Source organism: Exophiala viscosa (assembly GCF_022695815.1).
Source record: "Exophiala viscosa unplaced genomic scaffold EDD37scaffold_16, whole genome shotgun sequence".
NCBI lineage: Eukaryota > Fungi > Ascomycota > Eurotiomycetes > Chaetothyriales > Herpotrichiellaceae > Exophiala > Exophiala viscosa.
Window position 1 is genome coordinate 346,730 of NW_026944368.1, and position 20,184 is coordinate 366,913.

General features: G+C 51.2%; 8 protein-coding genes across 8 annotated transcripts; 5 read left to right on the forward strand and 3 right to left on the reverse strand.

Moving 5' to 3' along the window:
• Nucleotides 1-77: 77 nt before the first annotated feature.
• On the reverse strand, nt 78-3,626 carry EDD37DRAFT_205112 (F-box and leucine-rich repeat protein 7). The gene is made up of 2 exons (XM_062810220.1): nt 627-3,626; nt 78-572 (listed from the first exon to the last, which is right to left on the reverse strand). Exons 1-2 carry the CDS (start codon nt 3,147-3,149, stop codon nt 219-221), a joined length of 2,877 nt encoding a protein of 958 aa, XP_062665598.1. The 5' UTR covers nt 3,150-3,626; the 3' UTR covers nt 78-218.
• Nucleotides 3,627-4,583: 957 nt separating this feature from the next.
• EDD37DRAFT_642983 (uncharacterized protein) lies at nt 4,584-5,683 on the reverse strand. The gene has a single exon (XM_062817401.1). It carries the CDS (start codon nt 5,494-5,496, stop codon nt 4,774-4,776), a length of 723 nt encoding a protein of 240 aa, XP_062665599.1. The 5' UTR covers nt 5,497-5,683; the 3' UTR covers nt 4,584-4,773.
• Nucleotides 5,684-5,928: 245 nt separating this feature from the next.
• On the forward strand, nt 5,929-6,453 carry EDD37DRAFT_570717 (uncharacterized protein; the record flags this gene model as incomplete). The annotated part of the gene is made up of 1 exon (XM_062814292.1): nt 5,929-6,453. One exon carries the CDS (start codon nt 5,929-5,931, stop codon nt 6,451-6,453), a length of 525 nt encoding a protein of 174 aa, XP_062665600.1.
• A 354-nt stretch (nt 6,454-6,807) lies between these two features.
• Nucleotides 6,808-9,812, forward strand: EDD37DRAFT_675603 (uncharacterized protein; the record flags this gene model as incomplete). The annotated part of the gene is made up of 1 exon (XM_062819542.1): nt 6,808-9,812. The coding sequence occupies exon 1, from the start codon at nt 7,284-7,286 to the stop codon at nt 9,810-9,812; it is 2,529 nt and encodes an 842-aa protein (XP_062665601.1). The 5' UTR covers nt 6,808-7,283.
• Nucleotides 9,813-10,328: 516 nt separating this feature from the next.
• EDD37DRAFT_642992 (uncharacterized protein) lies at nt 10,329-13,370 on the forward strand. The gene is made up of 5 exons (XM_062817402.1): nt 10,329-10,658; nt 10,713-10,727; nt 10,900-11,052; nt 11,317-11,921; nt 11,970-13,370. The coding sequence occupies exons 1-5, from the start codon at nt 10,589-10,591 to the stop codon at nt 13,149-13,151; spliced, it is 2,025 nt and encodes a 674-aa protein (XP_062665602.1). The 5' UTR covers nt 10,329-10,588; the 3' UTR covers nt 13,152-13,370.
• Nucleotides 13,371-13,631: 261 nt separating this feature from the next.
• Nucleotides 13,632-14,428, forward strand: EDD37DRAFT_570853 (glutathione S-transferase; the record flags this gene model as incomplete). Its single annotated transcript, XM_062814303.1, has 2 exons — nt 13,632-14,082; nt 14,142-14,428. 2 exons carry the CDS (start codon nt 13,632-13,634, stop codon nt 14,426-14,428), a joined length of 738 nt encoding a protein of 245 aa, XP_062665603.1.
• A 2,309-nt stretch (nt 14,429-16,737) lies between these two features.
• On the forward strand, nt 16,738-18,081 carry EDD37DRAFT_643019 (Prp18 domain-containing protein). Its single transcript, XM_062817403.1, has one exon. It carries the CDS (start codon nt 16,844-16,846, stop codon nt 17,948-17,950), a length of 1,107 nt encoding a protein of 368 aa, XP_062665604.1. The 5' UTR covers nt 16,738-16,843; the 3' UTR covers nt 17,951-18,081.
• Nucleotides 18,082-18,827: 746 nt separating this feature from the next.
• EDD37DRAFT_205735 (uncharacterized protein) lies at nt 18,828-20,047 on the reverse strand. Its single transcript, XM_062810228.1, has 2 exons — nt 19,445-20,047; nt 18,828-19,386 (listed from the first exon to the last, which is right to left on the reverse strand). The coding sequence occupies exons 1-2, from the start codon at nt 19,844-19,846 to the stop codon at nt 18,982-18,984; spliced, it is 807 nt and encodes a 268-aa protein (XP_062665605.1). The 5' UTR covers nt 19,847-20,047; the 3' UTR covers nt 18,828-18,981.
• Between the last annotated feature and the right edge of the window lie 137 nt (nt 20,048-20,184).

Here is a 20,184-nt window from a genome sequence, read left to right on the forward strand (position 1 = left end):
AAGGGGTATCTCTCCGGTTCCTCGCGTCGCATACATACCCTCTGCCCATGGTGTCCCTGTCCTGATATTCCATCATATGTCTTGTCCAAGTAAGTATTGTGACAATGTCCCCAAATACTATCGCAAAAGTAGTGTCGTCACATCGTACATGCCTGTGTCCTCGACCAACTCCCAGCTAAACGCTAATAGATAACTCCAGATACATAGTCCACCCCATATCAGCGTACAAGCTTCGTCCCGGTGCTGACAACCACAAACTGTACGTCTCGACTGGTAGAACGCCATCGCTCGACACCCCCAGCCACAAGCCAAGGCTGCAGATTCTTGCATTGACTTACATCAAGTACTTTGAGCTTTTGACAGCCTTCAAGAATGCTCTGCACACCCAGTCCCGTCACGCGTACACAGCCTCGAACGGCCAGCTCTTTCAAACAGCTCAAATGAAGACCAATGGATCTCAAGCTCGGATCAGAGACGGCACTACCACAGAACGAAAGATTGAGATGCGTGAGGTTCGGACAGCCAAGAGCCAGCACTTCTGTGGCGGTATCAGACAGGGCGCAACAGAAAGACTAGACACCAAGTCAGTATATCATCCACGTCGTCAATTTTCGGTAGGAACTTACAAGATCAAGCTGTCGCAAACCACTACCAGCACCATTGACAAGCCACACGATGCTTTGATCACTGAGATAAGTACAATCTGCCAAGCATAATCTTCTCAACCGTTCGAATTTGACGTTCCCCCAAAATTGGAAACCGGCATCTGTAATGCTCGTACACCGGGTCAAGTCCATCGATTCAATGCGTTGATGAGCGTGTGTTGCAATATGCGCCATTGTCCGGTCGGTAATGTGCTTGCAATAGCTCAGGGTGACCGAAGACAGCTCGGGACAGCCAATGACTGTGCCAGGGGCTGGTTGTGGAGCAGAATTAATTGATTTCGTGTTCACAGTGGGACGTTGCGTGGTCAACTTGTTGCGCTGACTCGGGACTTGGTGCTGTGATTGCACCACCCAACCTACCATTCGGGCTAGTAATGTGTCGCTCACTTTGCGGCAATTACTGAGGTCAACCTCTTTCAGTCCACGAGCTCTGTTTGCCATCTCCAGTATTGCTGGAGCAGTAACATCCCAGACACTTTTCATGCGCCAGGCCTGGACATTGGCACCACATGTATTTACCAAAGCGTTGAAGCCCTCGTCTGTGACGTGGAAACAATTGCTCAAGTCAATGAAACGGGGCCTTGCGCCCACGAAAGGACAGATGCGATGTACCAAAACGTGGTCTGTAATCTTCCGATTATATTGTGATAGATTGAGGCGATGTAGCAGGTTGGGTGCATTATTGAGGATGTTTTGCCAAAGGATTGAAACTTGTTGCAATCGCATTAGTTCGTGAAGTTCGAGATATTGGAATATTAGTGGGAGGAGTTTTTCTGGAATCATGCCACAATTCAACCCGCGACGCGACCTCGACCGTGGTTTGGGTTGACCTCCTGGTGAGAAAGGGTCTGTGAAAGGAAAACTGAAGCCCTTCTGCTCAGATGTAGGAGATGGCGTCCCGGACACCGAACTTCGTGGGGACGGACTGCTCGAAGTGACGACAGGTGATATCCTGGGAGATCGTCTTCTGTATTCCTTCGGCTGCTCATCGGGAGGTGGCGGCGCAAGTGAGCCTCTTCTGGACCTAGATTTGACCTTTTCTAGCCCTTCACTCAAGAATGGGTCGGGATCTGATGGCTCGAGTGTTTTCGATTCCTCTCCTGGACCAGGTTGTATAGAGCTGCTAAGCTCCGCATCTGTAAAGGTCACTCTGGGTGCTTGACTAATCTTCTTGGTGGCCTTCTCCTTTGCTTCTGCGATCACTAGCTGATGAATCTTGGGTTCTGTTTCTGCATCGTTCATGGAAATGTCAGTGTCAGATGCTGTTTGTAATCTCTGCTTCGCGGTCTGCTCAATTTGCTGTACTATCTCTGGAGGACAGCGTTTCCAGAAGTCCGCCAACACATCCTCTGAAATCATCAAACACTCAACCTGGCTAACAGAACGAACAGTGGCTGTTCGGCGGTCGGCGAGCGACAAACTCACGACTTCTCCAAAATACTGCCCAGGTCTGAGACGTGCCTTGACCAGAGGTGTTGGTGGTACACCATTCGGGACATTGGTTTGGTGAAGTTTCGGGCTCGAGACACTCTTTTCATCAAGTACCTCAACTTCGCCGCGGACGATGAAGTAGACCTCGCGTCCCTGTGTATCTTGCTTGATGATGTCTGTGAAAGGTGGGAAACTCCTCGGCGAGGCGTTGAGACCCAGAAAGTGAAGCATATCTGGAGGTAAGGAGGCAAACAGAGGCATCTCCTTCAAAGTGGCTCTGATGTTGACGAGACCATGTCCCAACGCGCTTGGTGTTGAGACTTCATTTGTGCCAGGGCTAGGGGACTTGCGTCTCTTGCTTGAGTTGATCGAATTTAGGTCGCCATCGTCCATGGAGACATCTTCGCCGAACGCAGCCCTTCGTTTGGATCCTCTCCGAGCCGTTGACGGCACATCTTCTGTACCTAGGAGTACTTGTCTCTTCTTCTTCTCCAATTGTGTCAACCTTTCCAGCGCCTCTTCTCTGATGGCCCGCTCGACATCTGGATACGCAGGCAGTATCTTCTTAAGATCTTCCTTTTTCAGTGTAAGGACCAGACATCTCGATCGCGCGATCACCGTAGCAGTGCGAGGACGCTCCATAAGGATCCCGATCTCCCCGAAAAACGCGCCTGGCTTCAACTCGGCGTAGGTACTTTCACCGTCCCGCGAAGTGACAGCTACAGCGCCTCGAACAAGCCAGCACATCGCCTTGGCGTCTTCACCTTCGGTGATGATGTAGTCATTCGCATTGTGCAATTGAGGCTTGAGTAGAAGTCCGATTTCACCTAGAAAGCTGTCCGGTGTGGCTTGAAACAGAGGGAATGATCGGATGCGTTCAATCAAATCCAATGGCATTCCCTGTATCTGGGACGTTGCCAAAGGAGATTGTCTGACAGGACGCGACGGATTGATCTTGGAGTCAAAGCTGCGAACCAGCGACACCTCGGCAGACGGAGGGGACGCTGTCCGTCCGTGATATGGAGATAGCGCCCGACCATGATGTCGCCGCATCTTTTATTGGAGGAATGATTGGTGTTGAGCGCCTGTTCACACGAAATGAACTGCTGCTCGTAGTATGACTTTCTTCATCCCATCTCCGCAAGCATAATCCAACTGTCTTCTCTTATCTTTTGTGGTATAGCGGAGGTCAATCTTGCAATATCCGTTGTCAGTACTTTGGTAGCACCAAAATCGCCGAGCCTGGATATCAGTTCCCTCTCTGATCTGGGTTGAGGGAGGCAGTGTCGAAGACGGGAAGAGCTTCCAGATAGAAGCGTCGGGGCTGCGACGGAGTGTGGTGGGAGGTATCGTGGAGGCGGGGCCCGGTATTGTTGGCCTGCAGCATCAGAAGCTGGTGAAAAGTGTCAGATCGTCAACGAGGATATCGGTTGATACAAGGTGTTCCAGAGACGGTGAACATCTGGGAAAGAGCAGCATCTGGTGTGCACCAACACCAGCAGCAGCAGCCCAGGATATGCACGATGCCGTGGATGACGGATATTGATTAGCGGGCAGCCAACAGACCAAAAGGAAGCAGCAACTTAGCAGGCCCGCAACAGGGTAAAACAGGTGGAGTAAGCGGAAGACAGGCCCAGACGAGCTTCTGGAACATCAAAAAAGCCGCCTAAGGCCCTTGAAATCTGCTAGCCGACTCGCCGATAATCAACTAGCCCTAACGGTTTCAATGGTGCCATAGGCCAGAGGCTCTGGGCCAGAGCCTATGAAGTACCTAGGTAGGCAGCGGAAGAACATCCCCTTCAGCTGCTCACCTGGTCTGTGATATGAAAGGTATGTCTCCGCCTCCACTCCTTTGCATTGCTTGTGCTTGAGAGGATCATTTGCGACCTCACAGATTTCGCCTGCACGTGCTGGTAGATTCCCGGAACAGGGACGGGATCTTCAAGGGTTTACAAAGTACATGAGGTGGGTGGTGGATGCACCAAAAGTCCCGATACTCCGGGTTTCAAGGTTTCTCAGGATTATACCATGCCATCCATACCTATATAATGGAACAGTCTTTTATGAATATTCACAGCAAGCCAACTTTCCTGCGTGATAGCCCCGAGCTGGTTTGCCATACCGCACATGCTAGCGAAGCTCACATGTCTGGTAGCTAGGCTTGCGGAATAGGTGCGAGCCTTTCCAGTAAGCCAACATGCCTGTATAAGGCTAGGGGGCATTTTCGGCAAGTGCCCGGGTGGATCGACAGGTGCTCCGGCCTAATAAGCACCTGGAAGGCTGCCCGAACTGGTCCGCAATCGTTGGACACGACTCCGGTTCCAGACTGAGTCGTTCGCACTGGCGACATTCCGTTCGTTTCGTTGTTGTTGCTTGCATGAAAGCCAGATCTCCTTATTGATTGCTGCATATCTCGAAATCAACCGGTGCTGGTACCTTCAACGGCGGTTATTTAGGCCGTACGTGGATCAAGGGCTCCGGAAAATGATCGCTTGCAGCGACAGAACTGATTCCAGACGACATTGCAGCAGGCTGCAGTCACAGTATGACTGTGCCAGACGCTGGACTGCCCGTTCTCTCGTGTCTCTAATGGCCTTATATCGGCGTAGACTCACCCTGGAAGCCTCGCTAAGTTGAAAACGACCCGACTCATTGCAGATATATGAGTACAATGACTCTAGCCACTGTTCTCTGTGTCGGTATCTGGATATATCTTCCTCTTCATCCATGTGACATAGGCTGGCGGTTCGCCCCTTACTGTCGCGAAAAGATCTTGAACAAGTCCGTACATGAGCGAGAATTTGAGAGCGGTCTTTGCTGTACGGACGGTCGCAAAATGATCAAGGCCTCGCTTCCAACTGTAGATACCAGCCAGACTCGTGCCTGCAATGACTGTGCTCGCGGCATCCCGTTGTCCGCTTGCGACATCATCACCACGTCGAGCCAGAAGACGTGATCTCGATAGGTCGACCATTTCTTCAGTGACCATGAACAACGTCGCCCAGCCCGTACATATAGCGCCAAATCGGCAACCTTCTCTTACGCCACCAAGCATGGCATGGTAGTTTTTCGATTTTTGATAAAGGTACCAACCGGTCTGGGTCTGAGGTAATCGATGGGCATTCTCGGCTCGATAGCGGAAGGCAGCCTTTGTTCCACCTTGAGACGATCCCAGCCCAAAGCCAGAAACAAAAGCTGTCCCCATGACTAGGGCAGCGCGGATTGGAAATTGTATCGACAGTCTAGAATCAGGCCAGCCGGTGATGGTCAGAGGCTGAGCATCTTGCGTTGTCGAGAGCTCCTCGATGGGCTGCAACGGCAAAGCTTGTGGTGCAAGGTGTTCTGGTTGCGGTGGTATTGATTCCGAGAAACCAGCCTGCGCAGAAGTGAATGGCCACATGCTGAATGCTGTCGACGATCACTTCTTACTGTCAACGTTGGGTTTCACTTCTCGGTGCTCTTACAGTGGCACCACTGATCCTCATGGCGCCCGAGCCGTATTGGACACGAGGAACTAAGAAGCCCAGCCGGGATGTTGGTTGATCTGACAGGAAGATTGAATTGTTCTTGTGTAAGACATGAATACTTGAAGCTGTGCACCTAGAAATGGCTAGTGGCACTTTATCTCGCTTCTCCAATTTTTGCCTGCGGCGCGTCAGTTCAACGCGGTCACCTCCAGTCTCACAGGTTTGCACTCCGTCATTGGGCTTGTTGGCGTTAAACATTTACTTTACATTCTCACATCAAAACGGCCGTTCAAAGCAGACAATCCACTGTCTCTTGACCAGTTAGTGTGACTCTCAGTCCGGCTAAGCCTTCAAAGGTCTCCAAAATGACTACAATCTCAAGCGATGACCTGGCGGAATTGCCCACACCTGAAATGATCACGTTGCTCTTTAAATGCCACAAATCCACTACACTTCTGTCTGTCCTGCCGACAACACCTTTTCCGGAAGTCAAGGCCCTCCTACTGGGAGCGCTCCGGTCACGACAGATCGAGACCATTCCAAATTCGTCAATACCACTTCCAGAGAGTCCCGAAAAGATTGAGTTTGGTGTCCTCGCCGACAAGAAGGATGCGAGCAAGGGCTGGGTACCACTGGAGATCAAAGAGCAGGAAGTTACGGGCATCAAGGGCATAAAGAAGAAGGTCGGAGGGAAAAACAGTATTCTGAACGAGAGCCCTTTGGGTGCAGGTCTCACCGACGGTTCCTGGGTCGCATATCGAATGAAACCAGCGCAGAAGGAGATGCAGGACGAAGAAATGAAGGACGACGCAGGCACTCCAGATATTGACATCGAAGAAGATCCAGGCTGGGATGTGATCATCCCAAGTTTCGAGGACGAAGCTGAGTGAGAGTTGAATGCCGGTGCCCATCTATCACCAACCCTTCCAGCAACTGAACGCTGCATATCAACGTCTTCAGTGCAAGTCGACCACAATCAAAGATGCGGTGACTTGTCTTCGGGGAGTCCACCCATGCCAGATGTGCTACTGAGAGAAAACCTATCTCGAAGGGATGTTTGAGATACGAAATTCACCTTGATGCATATCAAGAGAGGACGGCCCGAACACGTGCAACAGCATGTCCAAGCCAGCGGTGTCATGTCGAGTCAAAGCTCGGCCTCTGTACAGCCTTGTGGGATGTCGTGGACCGTTCGGTGTATAATCTCTTACCGTCAGGCTGATTTGGACATCAAAGACATTGAGGGGCAACAGGATGCACAGTGTGCTAAATATATCGAAGCCAATACCCCACGTTCCAGTTGGGATCGTTGAGTGGCTGATACCTCATCTTGAGCAATGTGATGAAGCTGGAATCGCCGAGTGGCCGTGATTGTCGACAATCACAGTATCAGGACAGATAGCATCACGAAGAGCTCATACGTAAAGTGTTAACTTCGCGCGGCCGTTGGGCATGGATTGACGACAGTCTTTTGAAGAAACTGAATCGACGGTATACCATGATAGTTAGGCAGGCCAAGTCCTCCGCATGGAGAGTGGTCTTGTTAATTACCTACAATCAGGCTTGCTAAAACCTGACTATGATCAGCCCCCGTTGGCTGAGCTGACACGCGCTCCCTTCTGCCCGTCCTTTCAGGCCAGAGGTCTTTCTGGATCACCATCTTCCCTGTTCGACCAGAAGATATCCGTAAATTGACTCCGTCGACGGCCAACGTGTATCCATGCCTTTCTTCAAGTCGACAAACAAGTCTCATAGCTCGATCGAAGAACCCCGAACCGAGCATCCACACCATCAGCCTCACCCTAGCTCATCTTACGGATTTGATCACAATCCTGACCGCTACAATCAGCAACCCCTGACCGACGACCAGTATCAATTCCAAGACCCTCAATCTCCCTCCCAGCCTTATCCAGCCCAGCAGCAGCTCGCTCGAAGTCAGAGTGTTTCGGCCGGGGAGGTGTATGGCGCGCAGCGACCTAGCGTGAACCTCCTTCCCCCACCAACATCACCACCTGTGATCTCACAACCACCTCCTCACATTCCTGGCCAAACACTGTTTGGACAATCAAAGTCGGCTCGCATCGAGCGCGAGGAAAAACAGAAAAAACCCAAGCAGAACTTCATAACGGGACTGATCAAGGGCAAGTCCCGGGACGAAGATAGGGAGAGGGAGAAAGAAAAGGAAAACACCAGCAAGGCAATTGGTCGTTCGGCATCTGTCCATCTGCTGAAGAAGTCACCAGTTCCCGATCAAAATACCCGCGAACCGTATTCACAGCAAATCTCACCGTCAAGCCAGAACAGGCATTCCGCATTCTATCCTCCCACCGAGACTGTTATCCCGAACAGACCATCAGATCACCCTCAACATCAAGGCCTGCCTGCGGATCTCCATCAACAAGTCGACTACGAGGAAGACGCTCCGCGCTTCGACCCAGAACGAGAGCAATACCACCCCTACCACCAAACCGAATCGTCCAATACCTCGGACCAGTGGGAGCACCCTCGACACGGCAATCTAGAGTCCGATCAATATCGACACCTTGGACCTCCATCACAAACATCTCTCGGTCCGCCATCACCCTCAGCCAACCCTTCTCATTCTCAATTCTTCCAAGACTCACGACCCTCGACAGCTGCCACAAACAGGTACTCCGTCCAGTCCGGAGTCCAGGGTCAACCGTCAACGGGAATGGCAGGAGGGGATCCACGCAACGGAAGCCTTCGCCAACAAATGTCCCAAAGGGAGAATCGCACTGAAGAACATAATCAATACCAAAACCAAGATCCCAGAGTCAGGATGTCACAACAATCTTCCGAACAAGGCAGAAGCACGCCTCCTCCCAGGAGCAGAGAGGACATCAGCCAATTAGACTATAATCAGCTCCTTCAACGTCACGAAGAACTACAAGCCAAGTACTCGAAAGTCAAACGCTACTACTTCGAACGAGAAGCTCAAGTCACTCAATTGCAGAATACTGTAGCGAATCAGCGCTTGTCCATGTCACGGACATCGCTGGATGATGGCCAGTATACTGCGAGGTTCGAACGCTTAAGCCAGGCGATCAATAATCTATCCTTCAACATCCGCAAAAACTGGCGTGCAGTTCCTCCCTGGCTTCGTCATGTGTGCAACCAGGATGCTCATACCATCGGTACCAAGGAAATGACCGCTGTGGGCCGAGCATGTATCACCCGTTGGCTTTATGAGAGCATTTTCGAGCGCACTTTCCTACCAGGGATCGATCCAGGTCTATCAGGACAACTGAAGAACATTGAGAGAAATCTTCGCCGCTCAGGGCAAGCTGGCTTGCTTCTGACCGACGAACAACGAGAAGACCTCACAACTAAGATCACAACTTGGCGATTGACCACGGTGGAAGGTCTCCAGGATGTTCTTGGCTCAAATCAAGCGGAGCAGTATACGGAAAATCTGACCAAAATGTTCACACATCAACTTACCGAGTCATTGAAAGCAAATCTGACAGATCCACCACCTGCCGGACTGACTGAAGGTGTGGGTATGATTGTTGGCCAGGCGATCGGCGTTGCAGCCAATATTCCCCTGGAATCACGCGATATCTCTATCGAATACTACATGCCCAACACGCCCGTGAACGACATGTACATGAAAGTTGAGCCAGCATTGACAGCGTTGACCAATCCGGGTTTAGATGAGCGCTTGGTTGCCATGCAAGCAGCACAAGCACAGCAGGAAGGCCAAGAAGGTGACGGGATGAGCACTGCAAGCACGGAGGACGGCCCACGTGATGTCGAGGCTGAGATCCGAGAAGCTGCTGGAAAGGCAGCGTCGCAACAACCTGGTGGAGGGCTTCCAGGTCGACCGGAAAATGTTGCTAGAGATAGCCAGACGACGATCAGGAATACCAACGAGAAACAATCCAAGAAATCAAGCTTCCTCGGAGGTATCGTGGGCAAGAAGCCTTCAACTCGCCACGATAGCCGTGCTGGTGTGGCTGAGAACTCTGGAAATAATGTTGATGATCTGCGCGGCAATGCCAGAGAAAGCATGGCGATCGATCCGTCACAGGTCGCCCCGCCGCCTGGGGCGAACGAAGGTCGAATCCGGTTTGCGGCATTCTTGGCTGTAGAAGTTCGAGGGAAGGGATTAGGGCAGAGTGCTCCATCTACCGGCGGCAACAATAAAGAGCCTGGATCTGCATCTGGAGGGAATGCAAGAGAGTCGGCTGTCAATGTCCTTTTCAAGGCTCCGGTATATGAGTATTAGGCCTACACTTGTCATGTCATGGTTTGGAGCGAAGATACTTCCATGAGTTTGACTGCAGCTGAGCGTTTCCCGGTGCATGATGATGTTTGGCGGTTGTCAATGGACGAGTCCACGTTGGACGGATAGAAAAGCGAAGCGATGACGATTTTCTTCTGGATGATATGAAGTAGCTTATGCTTGTTTTTCTACTGACTAGTTCATGCTGTCATTGTTTGTATATGAACGAAATGATAATAGCGAAGAATCTAAGCAAACAATATCAAGTACCTACTGCAGGTCATTCGACGGATATCATTTGTCCGTATGGAATAGATGGCGTTTCGGCACTCGTGGCTTTTCTGCACGTTCCTTAAATGGTTAGGATGATATAGGTGTCAGGCAGAAAGGTGATATGATCGTTGGAGACGAAAGTGGCTGTTCTTCAGGTGCGGAGACGGTGCATAATCAGAAGACGGCTGCCCGGCACGAGCCTAGAACTGGCTTAAGAGAGGCCGCTTGTTAGTTAAGCCTTGATGCTAAACATTCGGCAGTCTAGTTGCAGCTCAAACCTCCCCTGGTAATTTTTCAGGCATCAAAAACACCACAATCGTCAACCCCGCCGTTGAATTCCAGGTTCTCTCATCATCCGATTCGGTGACAAGCAGGGACACAGCCTAGGAGGCTTGACTTTCTTGATTGCTATTCAACTTGCCTCTGATGCTCAATAATGGCAAGTTTCTCCTTTTCTTGAACCATGGCTTTCTCAACTCCATCACCTCTGTATTTTCGTCCTACGCATGTTCAATGACCGACTCTCTATGCCAAATTCGGGAAACAAAATAGAGGATCCATGTCAGGAATGCAGAGGTATGTCTCTGTCTCTTGTGTGCGCTTGCAGTTGACTTGCTGACTGAACCGCAGACCGCCACTTGAAATGTAAGTAGACATTGGTTTCTTCATCCCAGTCTTCGTCCGACACTATGCCTCAAGCCAGTTGCCCCAGCACATGCCAGACCAGAGGGCAGAGGTTGCACAAGGCCCGGTCGACGAGAAAACCCTTCTTGCCTCCATCACTTCGAGTCTGTGACCAGGCTGACACCCCCACCAGGCGACGACAACTACCCAAAGTGCAAACAATGTGAGCGCTTGGGGGGAAAATGTCGGAGGGGGAAAGGGAAACTCAAATTTCGCCATGGTTCCAGCGCCCGGTACGATGCGACTTTTGCCAAAGATCAAACTTGGCTTGATCAGACCAGAAATGGTAAGTTCGTGTAACCCAGATGCAGCTGCCTCAAGCCGTGGGGTGGACAGCTCGGGGGGGTTCTTATCCATGTGTTCCGCCCGGTTCTTATACCTCCTGCCGACGTACATCGTCCCAGTCACACCGTGAGATTTCCACGAAGTCCGATGTGACACTGCCCAAGGGCACGTTGGCATTCGCGTGCATGTTGTGTCCCTTGCGACTTCCGCCACCTCTGCTCCATCAGGCCTATCAGCTTCCATACTGACCTTTGTTATCGTCTAGCGAAATTCCAATTTGTTGATCAAGGCCCAGAGTTGGAAAACTACTATTCCCAAGATGACCTCACGGTCATCAGTGGCAGACCAGTTGTCGAAGAAACCAAGCAAGAGAACGATACCATCGCGTACAAGCGAGTGGAAACCTCCCACAATGCAGACTTATCCCCCACTGTCCACAGCGCACCGCCATCCGAACCTCTGTTCTTATCCCCTAGAGCGTCAAACAACGAAACTGTTCTTGTACACGCACCTATAAAACGACGACGTACCACTGATTTTACTACCGCCGAGGCTGCTCTCAACGCGGAGCAATGGCCGCATGCTGCTTACGATCCTATCCGTTCACAATATCGAATCTACAACCACCCTCCGAAAGTCTTCAGCCCCCTCAGTCAAAACGGCTACACCTCCATGCCTGAACAACGCTATGTTCCAAAGGTGGTGGAAGCGGAATATAGGCGCCTTGCGGACTCAGCTGCTGCGGCCATTCCGCCAGAAGAATTACTTTCACCAGCAATCTGGAAAGAAGAGTTCTATTGGCCTAATCAATATACCACCACACAATGTGCTTGTCTGATGCGGTATTACATTGAGCACCTTGCAACTTGGGTATTTCAGTGTCTTTCTTGCGAAACGAGGTAAAGCTGACGACGACAGTTTGACGTGGGTGACCCAGCAAGACATTTTGCCCTTACTGTACCACAACGAGCAAGAAGGTGTCCTCCACTACTCAATGCCATATTCACCGCGGCATCACGGCACCTAGCCTCTGTGTCTCAGTACAAAACAATAGATGGGGTCATCAGATATCAGGATGTACTTTTACCGAAACTCACCAAGGAGACCGCCCTCAATTACCACAATGCGTGCATTGCCTACCTAATCAGATTATCCAATGACCCGGAACATGTCAGGGACGAGAACCTCCTCGCTGCTTCAGTAATCCTCCGCTATTACGAAGAAATCGATACAGCGTTCACCGGCGAGGACAGCGAGACATTTCTCCACACCTTTCAGATCTTCGTCAGAGCTCAAGCAAACCCGTATTCGTATATCCTGGACAACGGACAAAACTCGGAATACCTCAGGCCTGGCTCGGCGGCAGGTATACACGAGAACGCTCTCTCCTATCTGAAGAGTTTTCAGCATGCAGCTTTCCGGATTGCCCTGAGACAGGAGACTACCATTGCCTTTCTCAAGCAGAGAGCTGTCCGCCTACCTTTGGAAACATGGTCGATCCTCCAAGGTTTTGACGAGGTGGAAGATTTCATCTGGGCCGACCGGCATCTCTTCCATTGTGCCAACGTCTTGCAATTCTGCTTTGGCCCAGAAAGTGGTTCTGGAAAGACGCAAATCGAGCGGTGGAAGGAACTCAAGCGGTTTGAAGATCAATGGGATCAAGCGAAGCCATTGTCATTTGCGCCAATCCATTACCAGGAGCCTGATCGGTCCAAAGGGGAATGTCTCCCTCATATATGGTACATGGCGGAAGTGCATGTTACTGGGCAGCTTTTCCTTGATCTAGCCCGGATCCTGTTGACGGTGTACAATCCGAATATTCCTCGAATCGGTCCAGGAGTCACCGCGGCTCAACGACGAGTCACGGATGAAGTGCACGATATTGTGATCCGTCTATGCGGTACGGCCATGTCGAACCCATCATCACGGCCCGCGATGGTCCAAGCTTATATGGCAATTGCTGTCTGTGGAGAGTATTTCTACGATCCTCTCGAACAACAAGCTCTGCTGGGGGTCTTGGATAGGTTGAAAAAGGACCACGGCTGGCCCACCGGCAGGACAGCCTTGGAACTGAAGAGGGAATGGGGACGGCCTTCTTGATTTGTATGAACAATTTTTTCCTTGTCGCGTGGAAGCAGGATATGTTGGACGTCACGGCCTCGAAAAGGAAATACTTTGGGGAGATAGGGAACATATTTCCGCCGTCGGGTTATCTTTTCGCCTAAATGGCCAACGATCATGATGATGGAATCATCACTACTGATGCGGGGACAACAACGACGTCAACCCCTCACCTTACAAATACATTTTCTGGTCCAATGCCTTTACAGTCGTGGAATGCACGAGTAACTACCTGTATTGCGCAATTCGGCCAGAGCATTGCTTGCTAACACCACCGGCCGGCCAAGTGACCTTTCATCTTTCATGCTTGCATCCTCTCTTCTCCTGAAAACCCCTAGTAAGCTCATTAGGCCTGCTTCTTCTCGTGCCTTTCGTTTCCTGTCCACTCCGCAAGTCCGAGTCAGCGTGAACACGATCAGTAAACACCCTTCCAGCCTCAACACTCGCACAGCTCACACAATGTCGTCCAACAATCTATACATCTCCGAGACGCCCTCGGACGTCAAGAACGCCAAAGGCCTGCACCTGATCACGCAGAACACCCCCAATGGCCAGGCCACGCAGATCATGCTCGAAGAACTCGCAGAAAAGCACGATACAGAATGGACCACGACAGTAATCAACATCTCGACAAACGAGCAGAAGAAAGAGTGGTTTCTAAGATTAAACCCCAACGGCCGCATCCCCACGCTCGTCGACAACTCCCAATCCCCTCCGTTCCCTGTCATCGAGACCTCAGCCCAGATTCTGTACTTGATCAAGTTCTTCGACAAGGACGATACATTCGGGTTCAAGGACGAACTCGAGCGCAATGAGGCACTGCAGTGGATGTTCTTCTGGCATGGCGGCGGTGCCCCGTATCAGGGACAGGTCAATCACTTTACAAAGGCGGCGCCGGAGAAGATTCCTTGTACGCTGCCCCAAACTAATACTACCTGAGGAATATGTGGTGCTAATGTGGTATCTCAGACGCCATAAACCGATACAAGAACGAAACCCTCCGTGTCTTCGGCGTACTCGAAATCCGTTTGTCCGGACAATACACCGGCGAACCAAGAGATTATCTTGTCGGAAGTGGAAAAGGCAAATACAGCGTTGCGGATATCAAGACGTGGCCTTGGGTCAAGGGTTGGGAGCGCAGCGGCTTCACACAGGAAGACATGAAGCCTTTTCCACACTTGCTCAAGTGGATTGATCGTATTGCCGAGCGGCCGGCGGTGCAGAGAGGCATTGGTGACAAGTATAACCAGAAGTAAGTCTACACTTGTAGTGCAGAGCCTGGGAGGAGTGCAGGCGAGAAGCCGCCAATGTCTGAATTCAAAGGGATTTGCCCTGGAGAAAGACATGCACATCAGCACATAGGATAAAGAAAAAGGATCATCATTGCCGCCGTCCAAAGCCTTGCTTGTTCTCTGTCCATCTCGATATGGTGCCCGGCATGAATGCACAATTTGCAAAACCGAAGGAAAGGTGTTACTTCATTTGCTTCATATCCGCTGTTCGTCCCAAGTTTTCGAAAACTCGCTGACGGCTTGCCTGGCCTGTAATGGGCCGGCTGCTCAGATCAAAGCTCTGATATTGAAACGCATCTTCTCCAATCGCTGGATCAGAGCACAATGCCCAAGGTTCGTGAGGCCGTCAGATGCCTCATCGCCGCGGGTTGGCTCATGTCGCTGTCCACATACCAAATTTATCCCGACTCAGGGATACGACCATGTTGTGTGGGTGCTTGTGGAGTCAAACATGCTCTGTTTGAGTCCTGCAGCAGTGTTCCTGCGCGACCGTCGCTCGATCAGGCAACGACTTTTGTACAGCCTCTATGAGTTGATCATGGCGAATGTAGAGGTCGTATATTGTATCCTTCCGCCTCTCCCATTGCTCAGCTGAACTGCCCGAACGTGCAGCGATAGTCGGGCTGGTCGAGCTCATACTCAACAAGAGAAAGCGAAATTGGCGCAAGATTCGAGCTCTTAGCAGTCAAGATTGAGTGAGCGTTTCAGATTGCTATGAATGTTCAGGATGAAGCCGTAAGGCTGATTGGATGTCGGCGTTGTGGGGCGGATGTAGACAAACATCAGGCTGGATACCAATCGAAGAGACTGTCCCAACAACAGCGAGTCCCTCGGTTTGGCAAAATGCGTTCTACTTGAGAGACATGATGGCTCGGAAGAAGACGAGACCGGCACAGATGTATAAATGCTGGCGACCGTAGCCGTAATAAAGCTGATCATTAGTTGGTGGTTTTCGCAGGTGGCTGGTTTGACTGATTTGGGTTGGTGATGCATATGATAGGTCAGTGTCGAAAGTTCGACTTCGCTTAATTGGGCTTCCTGAGTGGCAGACATGGTCAAGCTGCATGAAGACGGGGCATCTCACTGGCTCATAACGAAAGTACGGACAGGGGTTGTTGGAACCGTACCTCATTCCGGAGGCGTGCGCCATCGACGCTCAACAGAAGGTGGATACCGTACTTTCACTCTTCGCTCAATCGCCGGCGAGCATTCGCCACTTTCCATAGCCTCGTCCTTTCTGAACACTATGACAGTGGGGAAACATTCACCTAAGTCCTTCGAACTATCGTAAAGGACCAACACTCGAGTCGCCTGTACACGGGTCACAGATAAAGGTCGAGTATGCTCCATGTCTAACAAGATGAATGTCTTCAAGATAAAGAGAGACAATGAGCCTTCGCGGCTTCGCCCATCAGAGGTGAATCTGTTTCGTGATCACATCTGAACACGCAACCATACGCTGGTGGTCATACCCTGATTGATGCTCATTGATGGCACTCTCTCAAGATACCATAGTGGGCGTTGTTGCTCTTTTCCTGGCACTTCCTCCTACGATCTTCGGCCTATGGAAGCTTGTTCACGGACGGCATGAGAGTCCGATTCTCCCGCTGTACGAACACCGCTGGCACGGCCGACCAGTTGCCGTCAATAGTAAAATCGATTTCGCATGGCATTGTTGTACTCACTAACGATCATGTAACAGCAGCACCATTTGGCTTTGAAAAGCTGCCTCCATTGCATCTGCCTTCCAGAGCAATGCTCCGTCGCTGCCATACATTACCACCTGGACAGCCTGCCAACATGCTGGCCGATCGTACTCGGACATACTTCAGCTGTTGACCCATGTCACGAACACCTCGGAACTTTTGCAACGGCCACCAGACGAGCTGCTGCGGTGTCTCGGGGTGTTGTCATAATTTGAATGGCTTGTTGATGCCGCAAGATGATTCGGGGACGTAGCAGACCATGGCTGGGACTACCACTCTACCCTATGTACGAGGAAACGATATCTGTCGGGATTGGGAGGCCTGACTGGATCATGTGAGGAAAATGAGACAGATGATCGCTCCCATATCATGTACACAGATAACATATCATGAAGTTAGGACTTTCAAGTCGTATCCATCATGATCCATGGTCATGCTGAATGATGTAGACGTTGAGATAAGATGTGAGATGAGGTGAGGTGACAGAAGGACACTTGTGATGGCGAAAGTTGGGGAAGCCATTAACGTTAGCTAGGTAAGTTATTAAACTTTAATCGCAAGGCTGCAATTGCACCCACGTTTTCTCGCTCCAAAGTCCAAACCTCAACAACGAAATTTCTCTGACCACCTCATAGAATCGGAATACCCATTCTCGTCTTACACAGCTGCGACCATGGACTTCAAAGCGTTGATGGCGGCACAAATTGCGAAATCCAAAACCAAAACTGCACCCTCTGCTTCACCCGAGCCAACCTCACAAAAATATCTCCGCCGCGCCGAACTCGAAGCCGCCCGCGAAGCCGCCTACGCCGCCGAACAAGCCAGAATCGAATCCGAACGGCTAGAACGAACAGCCAAAAAGCGCAAACTCGAAGAAGAAGAGGCCGAGCGTGATGCCGCCCGCGAGGAAAAGAAACGCCGCCTAGCCGAAGAATCCCGCCAGCGGCGCGAAGAAGAAGCCAAAGAAGAAGAACGCAAACGACGAAAACGTCTAGGTCTCCCAGACCTACCAGACACTCCAGGCATCGAGAATGGCGACGGTGCAGACAACACACCCGCAGGCCAGGACATTCCCGACGACGACCTACGGCTCAAACTACGCTCGCTCAACGAGCCAGCCTCACTCTTCGACGAAACACACACCGCACGATTAAAACGATACTTCACCCTAACTAAGACCCCCGTAACGAAACCCAAACTCAGCGATGGTCCTATACCAACGACTCTCGAACCCGTGCCCGAGAAAGACATGCTCCTCCCCGAAACCCTTCCTGCCAACGGCACGCCCGAGCACGACTTCCTCTACCGGCAATTAGGCTCATACTTCACCCTCTTACTACGCGAATGGTCTATCGCCTTATCCGAACGCGACGCCGATGTCAAGGCCTCGAATTCCGGAAAAGCAGCAGCCAACTCATACCTGCTTGTATTGAAAGATCTGACGCCGCTCTTCCGACGCTTCGAACGCCGCGACCTGGACCACGGCCTCCTTGAGCCCATATGCCAGATCGTCCGATCGGCCCAGCGGAGGCGCTACGTCGAGGCCAACGACAAGTACTTGACGCTCTCAATCGGGAAAGCCGCATGGCCCATCGGGGTGACCATGGTAGGAATTCACGAGCGGTCTGCACGCGAGAAACTGCACGAGAGCAGCGAGGCCAAGCAGGCGCACATCATGTCCGATGAGGTCACGAGAAAGTATCTACAGAGTATCAAGCGGTGTTTGAGCTTTGCCCAGACGAGGTGGCCACCTGAAGATCTGGGACAGTTGATGGGTTAGAATGGGGACTCGAGTGGAATGAAACATGACATTAGCGTTGATACCCGAGAAATTGTGAGATAGAATCAGAGGCGAAAAGAACACCGATGACTCGATAAAAGGTAGATTGTTCTGACCTGCACATATCAATCGCTGGCTAGACTCTACATCGAATTCATATCTGCATGTACCAAACGATTTCATAACTCCAGAGGACGCCGAATGAGCCACCATTAATCTCGTACCGGGGGTATATCCATCGCCTAAAAGCAATATTCCCTCTCGCATATCTCTATCCAAACAATTCTGGCCTCGCTGACTCACAAGAGAGTGCCATCTATATTCAGGCAACCCTGTCGCGCCTCGAAGTGCAAAAAAGGACAGGGAACCTCCCAGAACGTCGTATGAGATCGGTATCGCTCGCTAAAATTCGATAGAATTGGATGTCACACAATGACAGACAAATCACCATGTGGACTCTTTCCACGTTCTTCTCGTCGTCTATTTTCGCCTTCCATCCGGCCGAGGTTGCTGACTTGTACTCAGACACATCGTCAAATCCAAGGATAATCAGACACGTTGTTGCATTTTTGGTGTCTCATTCATGTCGTGCAACCACACCATGGATATTGTCGGCAATTGTGTCGTACTCCATTACCGAGCCGGTCTCCGTCCAGCTCGTTTTTCGTTCTCTTGAACGACACCATCGAACGTCCGGGAGAGCCCAAGAATAAAGAACGGTCATATGATGCCGGACTCTGACACATCAATCTCAAAATGTAGTCATGACCGGACACTTTCATGAGATCGCAGCCTAATTAGACGAACGATCCACCCGTATGTAACCGAGAATCCCACAGCCTCGATAGTCTGGCCTGTTTTGGGAGGCTCGCCTCCAAAATTCGGTGGTGCCGCTCGGGGCGACAATTTCCCAGAGGGTCCAGAACTCGGGCCAGGCGCCGGGACAAGCAACGTTACCGTGGTTTCGGTCAAGGCCGTTGCTAATAAAGTCGATTTATTGGTGGAGTACTCCGAGAATGGCACGTGATCATTCAGAAAGTCGACCAGTGCCAGTCTTTGGGAACGCTGTTGGCAGCTTGTTCTGCTGGTTGAGCTCCACGAATCCCGCCCGAGATCATCCTGCGATGACCTGTTGGTCCTGCCAGAGGTGTCGGTGGCCCGCTCTCATTGCTGCCATCGTCTTTGCTGTTCTGGCTGTTCTTGCGTCGGATCGATCTGGCGGTGTCCCATCGTTGATATTGGCGATGGCAAGTTTCGCATGCTCTCGAAAGAACTCCGTCGGGGTGGAACTTGGCGTATTGATCGAGAGGGATAGTGTATGGACTGTGTGAGGAGCAGAAGATGTGGCCGCAATGTCGACAATGATGTTTGCGAACAAAGAGATTAAAGGTCGAGCGGCATTCAGGAGAGTCGCATATTGATGAAGCTTCGTCTGGCTGCAAGGAGAGAGCGTTAGCATTCTCGTTTGTAGTAAACCATACTGCAGTAACATACCTTCCAGTGCTCCTTCGTTGGGGGACCAGCCACGTCACCAAGCTCTTCTTCCTGTAACCACATATGATCATAAGGATCTGACTCTGTGTAGATTTGTTGTTCTGGGCTTTCGCTGCGTCTCTCATTGTCTTGCAGGTTGTCCAATGACCCGTGCAGGCTCTTTGGTGGTGTCATGGGAGAGGGGTTATAAAAGTGCTCGGTAGGTCTGAGAGCAGCAGGAACATAGAGAGGCGACTTTAGCGGCCGAAGCTGCTTGTACGGGTTCGGCGCTTGTTGCTGGAGATATTCCTGCATTCGAGGAGAGGTTGGTGACGGTGAACTGGCTGGAGAATGTTGTTGTCGCGCAAAGAAATGGTTCTCTCCGGGAATTGTATATGTCTGAGTGGTCGAGTTTGTGGCCATTTTGGGTAGTGATAAGTAGATGGGCTGTGAGGGAACCCAGGACGAGTTGTCGTCCGTGTCAACGTTATAGAGCTGGTAAGACGAGGCTGGATGTCGGTAGACGGGCGTGATATCCGAGGATATTCTTGTATGATCTCAGGTCGAGGCCCGCGCTTAACGTCGGTGCGATGCGAGGAGCTGAATAACACGGCAATGTCAGGCGAGCATCCGACGGAATGATCTCAGAGGCGCCTTCCGAACAAGCAAATAGAATCGCTGTGGGATGGCAGGCAACCACGGGTTGTAGGGCACGAGATGAGGCTGTCAAAGGCGTGGGAGGGTGGGGTGGTTGAAAGCGG